The sequence below is a fragment of the Mus pahari genome, chromosome 4, assembly GCF_900095145.1.
Source record: "Mus pahari chromosome 4, PAHARI_EIJ_v1.1, whole genome shotgun sequence".
Classification (NCBI taxonomy): domain Eukaryota; kingdom Metazoa; phylum Chordata; class Mammalia; order Rodentia; family Muridae; genus Mus; species Mus pahari.
The window spans coordinates 132920562-132927755 of NC_034593.1; the positions used below are offsets into that span (position 1 = coordinate 132920562).

The following is a 7194-nucleotide window of genomic DNA, read 5'->3' on the forward strand; positions in this document are numbered from 1 at the left end:
TTTACATTAGTTGGTTGTCAAAGTTCTTTCAAAATTCTAAATATTGATCCTTTATCTGATATATGATTTGAAAGTGATTTCTTCCATTCGATATACTGTCCTTTTACCCCCCAGGTAGCACAATGTATCTATTATTTTCTCCTGTTAATTTTGTTTTGGAGATCATTCCAAGAAATCACTACCAAATACAACACCATGAAGGCTTTCCAATTTTAGTTTGTGGTTTTTGTTTTGTTTTGTTTTGTTTTTGTTTTTTGTTTTTTTGAGACAGGGTTTCTCTGTGTAGCCTTGGCTGTCCTGGAACTCACTCTGTAGACCAGGCTGGCCTTGAACTCAGAAATCTGCCTGCCTCCACCTCCCGTGTACTGGGATTAAAGGCATGCGCCACCACACCCGGCTTCCTATTTTAGTTTTTATATTAAAGTCATCGATCCATTTTCAGGGAGCATTTGTTAATCATACATATAATCTGAGGTCTGGCTTGACTTGTTTGCATGTGGGCACCTTGTTCCATGGCACTCTTTGTTAGTCACAGGCTATCATTTTCTCATTGGATGGCCTTGGCACACTCTCTTAAACTTTGACCACAAATGAAGTCTTTCTGGATTCTGCTTTCTACTCATTTGCTCCGTGGGTATGTCTTTGAGAATGGAGAACGGTTTTGATTGCAATGTACATTTAAGAATCAGAATTTTGTTCTTTGGGGGTTGTTGTTGTTGTTGTTGTTGTTGCTGCTGCTATTGGGTTTTTGGTTTGTATGTGTTTGTTTATCTAAGATAGTTCACCATGGCCTGAAACTCCTTATGTAAGCCAGACTAGCTTCCTACTACCCAAGCCTCTTGAATCTTGGGATTACAGTTGTGCACCCCGACACCCAACTCAACTTTGTTCTTGTTTATTGCTTTGACTAATAGAAGTCTAAACACCTGTTATAGTTTGAGTGTGAAATGTACCTTGCAACACCTTACGCATTATGGTTCCTACTTGTTTTGGTAGGTTGTGGTGGTTTGAAAGAAAATGGCCGCTATAGGCTCATATAGAGTGGCACTACTAACAGGTGTGACCTTGTTTGAGTAGGTGTGGCTTTGTTGGAAAAAGTGTGTCACTGCCTATGAATCCAGATGTAGAACTCTCAGCTATCTCTGTATGCTACCATACTCTCCATCACTCCGTCATGACAATAATGGACTAATCCTCTGAACTGTAAGCCAACTAAATGTTTTCCTTTGTAAGAGTTGCCTTGGTCATGGTGTCTCCTCACAGCAATAAAACCCTAAGACAGAGGTTGTAGAAGATATGGCTGACAGAGGAGAGTCACCAGAGTTTTTTGCCTTTGGAGATTGTAGCCCATGTCCATTTCTGCCCTAAACTCCCTGGTTCCTGGTCTGCTGAGGTGGAAAGAGATCCAGCCCCACACTTGTACCACCATGCTATGCCTTCCCTATCGTGATGGACTCATTTGAACCATGAGCCAAAATCAATCTTTCCTCCCTTAAGTTGTTTCTGTCAGGTAATTAAACACAGTGCTGAGAAAAGTAATATGTTAATCTTGTTTTGGTTGTTGAAAAGGGTCTCATCGCATGTAGTCCAAGCTGGTCTCAGCCTCCCCAGTACTGTACGGCCATTCTTAGCACTATACGCTTACATTTACCTACAAGTGAATTTTACCAAGTCTCTTGATTCGTGACTATGAATTCAAGTTACCTTTAATTTATATATGTGATGTGTGGGTGTGTGTGCACATGCGTGTGTATGCTTATTTGTATACATAAACAGGTGTGCATGTGTAGGCCAGAGGAGAGCCATGGGTATTGATGCTTACTTCCCACTTTTTCTGAGACAGTCTCCTATTGTTTGCAGATGTGTGCACTAGGACAGTTAGCATGTAGGTTTCCAGGGATGCTACTGTCTTCCCTTTCCATCTTACCATAGGAACATCAGAATCATAGATACACGCTACCATGCCCTACTCTGCATGTATGTGACACGGCATGAAGAGGCAAGAAGAGGGCAACAGATGGCTTAGATCCAGAGTTACAGATGGCTGTTAGCCTCTTGATGTGGGTGCTGGAAACTGAAATCTGGCCCTCTGTAAGAGGTACAAGCACTCATAACCACAGATCCATTTCTCCAGCCCCGAATTAGAATTTTTCTATGCAAGGCAAACTAGTGTTAAATTATCTCAATTTTTGTTTATCTGAAAATGTGTCGATGCCTTCGTGTTTAAACATGTAACTTGTCTTTCAACACTGAATGCTGCCACACTGCTGCTCACTTGCATGGTTTTGTGAGAATTACCTCTTGCTCTGAGTGTCTCTGGCTGTGATAAATCTCCTGTCTCTGCTTTTAACATTCTCTCTTTGCCTGTATCATTGAATATTCTATTTGTTTGTTTGTTTGTTTCCTTTGTTTTAATTTATTTGAGATGGGATCTCCTGAGATGGCTCAGGTTTCTTATAATGTACTGTGTAGCCCAGGCTAGCCTCAATTTCAAGATCCTGTTGACCAACTTCCCAACATTTTAAATCTTAAGAGTGAGGGAAGTTCATGGATTTCTTTTGATGTGTTTATTAATGTTTCTCAATAAATTTAGCATGACTGTCACTATTATTTAAAATATTAGCCCCTCCCCCTTCTCTTTTGGTCTCCTTGGCAGGGTCCATTAGACCCCTAAGCTTCTGCTCATCTTCATCCATGTTTTTCTTTCTACTAAGACTAGATAATCTCAATAAACCTATCTTTAGAGTCAGTGATAACATTCTGCCCACCACTGACGTCTACTGCTGAGTCTGTCCAGTATATTTTCATTTCAGCTACACACTTCAAATCCACAGTCTCTATGGGGTCCTTTTCGATGTGACTTCTGTTACAGCAAAACTATTTTGGAACTTTGTATTACTGCCGTTAAACAGAATTTATTCATGTTGGGTTTCGTTGTTGTTGGCTGACATTTCTGAATCATGTAATCCCTATATTCCTTGCTGTGTGTGGCTATTGATGTCTCGGCTCAGGTCAGCTCATTTCTGTTAGAGATTTCCTACTGGGTTTTCTTAGACACCAGGGACGAGAAGGCTACCTTTTTGCTCCTGGGATCTGTATGTAATTGCGGTGCCATCTCAATGTTTAGCCAGGCGTTTGAAAATTTCACCTGCTGTCACAGAGCCTCAAGATCAGCCAAAGGTGAGGGCTCGGCACCTCCCAGGACTCTCAGAACACATGTGTAGAGCTAACATCATGTGGAGTTTTAGATTCTGGAACATGGTCAGAGCTTTAGACAGCCTCTGAGAATATCACATTCTCTAGCTTTTCTGTGGAAACTTTCCGTTTCCCTCAGTGGTTGCTTCATTCCCTGCTGTTTCAGATAAATTTAAAAACTCACTGTGTATGCTTTTGGAAAACGCTCCCCTGGAGATCATCTGGCTATAGTGGAGGACCACTAGATGAGGTAAAATAAAGACGGTCTTAGATGTCTTCCTGGGATCCACCAGAAAGATCAGATAAAGACAAGGCCCAGGAAGGAAAACTCCTCCTGGGGTATCACAGTTTGCAGTCTGTTGACTTGGTCAAAATTCAAAATCATAATAAATTTGGCTTTATAAGCCATCTGGATCTTATTGGTACTTCTAAACATAAACAGGGCCTAGTTATATGAGGTGGGATGGCCATTCTGATGATCCAAGTCAATATGGTTAAAGGATCATGGGTAACACAAACCCACTGACCGCGTCTTACCTCCCATCAGTAATCCAACAGTAAAGAAGTGCAAAAGCATAGCACAGTGCTCCTCTTATGGGTTCTTATTTGTTTTATAAAATAGCACATATGAATATTTTAGTGGTTTATTACCCACTAGATGTGCTATTGTTTTAAGCAATTACTAAATCATTTAAAATTTTATTCCTATTTCTACTTTGGAAAATACCAAAAGTTCTAACTCATATAAGCAAAAGTCCCCTGGGGTACTCAACTATACTTTTGGTTGGTTGCTTTTTGAGTCTTATGTGCTAAGGATGGACCCCATGGCCTATTGTGTGTTTGGAAGGTTACCCCTGAATCACAGCCCCAGTCCCACTCAGTCATATTAAAAGTCCAAGAGAATTTTTACTCTGAATAGTTGGGGAGCCACTGGGCTACGCGTTCTATTAATAGTGTTAATAACATACCAGGAGCCAGCATGGTGGCATGCACCTGTAATCCTAGCGGTGGGGTTGCTGAGCTAGGAGGATAGTGAGTTCAAAGACATCCTGAGTTACATAGGAAGACTTTGTCTCAAATTTTAGAACTGGCTAATCTGCAGAAGAGTCTTAGCCTACCCTTCCCTGCTCCCTGAAGAGGTCATGACCCATGGACTTTAGCCTGGGTTGTTCTGCCTGGGAAACTCTCCCCTTTGTCTCCTCACTGCCAGGCTTCCTTATGTCCACTCAGACAGTGCCATCCCGAGACAATGTTTCCTCACCAACGTCTGGCAAGCCCCAGTTTGGACTCCCAGTTTCTCTCATCCCATGAACTCTTCTTCCATTGCACATGTACCATTCATAGTGTTGTGGTTTTGGATCACTTTATCTATGCTTGTTTTGCCTCTCAGGTTAGCCTCCAAGGGAGCAACTTCCTCTCAGGTTAGCCTCCAGGGGAACAACTTCCTCTCAGGTTAGCCTCCAGNGGAACAACTTCCTCTCAGGTTAGCCTCCAGGGGAACAACTTCCTCTCAGGTTAGCCTCCAGGGGAACAACTTCCTCTCAGGTTAACCTCCAGGGGAGCAACTTCCTCTCAGGTTAACCTCCAGGGGAACAACTTCCTCTCAGGTTAACCTCCAGGGGAACAAACTTCCTCTAAGGTTAGCCTCCAGGGGAACAACTTCCTGCACAGCTCACCATTTTCTCCTCAAGAGTTGTTATAGTGTTTGGAAATCCGTGTGTGCAGAATGAATGAGTTATTTTCCAATATGAAAACCACATGTGAAGACAAGTGGAAAAAGTCATTTTTATGGATTGTTCCATCATCTTAAATGGCTTTTCTGATTGCTAACCATGACTTGAGAATGAACTGCTGATAAACAGCTTCTATCCTGTGGGCACGCAAAAAGATACCTCAGCATCATAAGCAATCTGAACTAAATCAGATGGCTGAGCTTATTTACACAGATGTGAATCTCCCAGCTTCAATTCATATATATATATATATATATATATATATATATATATATATATATCATACATATATACATTATATATTGTGTATCTATATAAAATTACAGAAAGACTACTACAAATGGTTATGCTGTTTTTCTCCTAAAATATCTTTTTTTTATTAAATGCAGGAGCAGACTGAGTTTGCGCTGTGTTATTTCTTTTGGGACTAATAGAACATTTTCCAACTTCAGAAATTGTTTTCAGGACCACAAAAGTATCAGATTCGACTACTGTGGTGACTACCTCAGGACAGTAGTATTTTATTCTACTTTCCTTCCAGGAATAGAACTGTTAAAAAATTGCTACACTTATTTATTCTTCAGTTGACAATTTATTGCGCGAGGGGATTGTGTTTCGCTCTTCCGTGTGCGCGCGTTCCTGCCGCAGGGACAAACAGTTTGCAATGGAAAGCTTTAGACCAGGTCCTGTTTGAATGAGTGAGACCTGTGGAATCCAGATGGAGGCAGGATCTTGTCTTTCGTATAAGATAGTTGGATCTTACTTGCAATATCTGTCATCCTGAATTGCAGATTCCATTCAGATCAATCTAGTACATTTCACATCAAGGCTCCCAGAACAAACTGAACAGAGCTTGTCAGAACAGCCTTGATCTTATTATGGCAACTCAATTGTATTTTCTTTCTTTTTTTTTTTTCCCCCACAGAGACAAATGGATATCAATGCTGCTATTCGAGCTCTGATAGAATCAAATTCTGCCCAGCAGATGGAGGTAATATATCTAGCTCTATTTATATCAGCAGTTTTGCTATTCAAATTAAACAGAGGGATTTTTTTATTTTTTGAAAGCCAAAAATTCACCATTATCTCAAAGATTATGTTTAAAATGGAAAATCTGCAATGGTTTTTAAATATAATAAAACAGAAATACATGCATGGGATGTTCATGAGAAAAAATATTGAAACAAAAAAAATAGTTTTAAAGGACTTATTTGTCAAGTAATTTGCTAATGTTTGGGGAAGTAGGAAATAAAGTTAACAAATTTCTTACAGTCGGCTTCATCATGATTGCTTAATTATTTAGTCTCAGAGAAGAGAAAAAAACCTTCTTCTCCCTCTTTGCTGAATTTGGTCATCTATGTTTATCTGCGGACAAGTGTACATGTGTGTACAATGTAACATAGAAAGGAGAACTCAACAAGCTGAGTATCAGAGCATGAGGAAGCTCAGGCACAGAGTGGACGTGACTTAAGAACAAGGATGGAAAGCTAACTGCCTTTCTAGTTCTCCTTCTGCTCTGGGTTTTCATTCTGGCTAGTGGATATGTACATAAAATGTATTTGGTAGGGCTGGTGAGATGGCTCAGTGGGTAAGAGCACCCGACTGATCTTCCAAAGGTGCAGAGTTCAAATCCCAGCAACCACATGGTGGCTCACAACCATCCTTAGCAAGATCTGACTCCCTCTTCTGGAGTGTCTGAAGACAGCTACAGTGTACTTACATATAATAAATAAGTAAATCTTTTTTTAAAAAAAAATGTATTTGGTAGTAAATGCATAAACTCCAATGTGGCACTCTACAACTTCAGGGTGGCTGTTCTAACCACACAGGAGAAATACTGTTCTAACCACACAGGAGACACAGTTCTAACCATACAGGAGACACTGTTGTAACCACACAGGAGAAACACCGGAGAAATGCTGTTCTAACCACACAGGAGACACAGTTCTAACCACACAGGAGACACTGTTGTAACCACACAGGAGACACAGTTCTAATCATACAGGAGAAACACTGTTCTAACAGTATAGGAGATGCTGTTCTAACTGTTCCAGAGACGCTGCTCTAACCACACAGAAGGCACTGTTCTAACCACACAGGAAATGCTGTTCTAACAGTACAGGAGACACTATTCTAACTGTACAAGAAATCACTATGTTAGCCGGGCGTGGTGGTGCACGCCTTTAATTCCAGCACTTGGGAGGCAGAGGCAGGCAGATTTCTGAGTTCAAGGCCAGCCTGGTCTACAAAGTGAGTTCCAGGACAG

General features: G+C 40.9%; 1 protein-coding gene across 1 annotated transcript in view; it reads left to right on the forward strand.

The window, feature by feature from the left end:
- The window catches only part of Col24a1 (collagen type XXIV alpha 1 chain), a 256021-nt gene that overhangs the window by 236618 nt on the left and 12209 nt on the right, over nt 1–7194 (forward strand). Inside the window, exon 56 of the mRNA XM_021196980.2 lies at nt 5854–5919. Within this exon, the coding sequence (XP_021052639.1) occupies nt 5854–5919 (66 nt within the window). The remainder of the gene's footprint in view (nt 1–5853; nt 5920–7194) is intronic.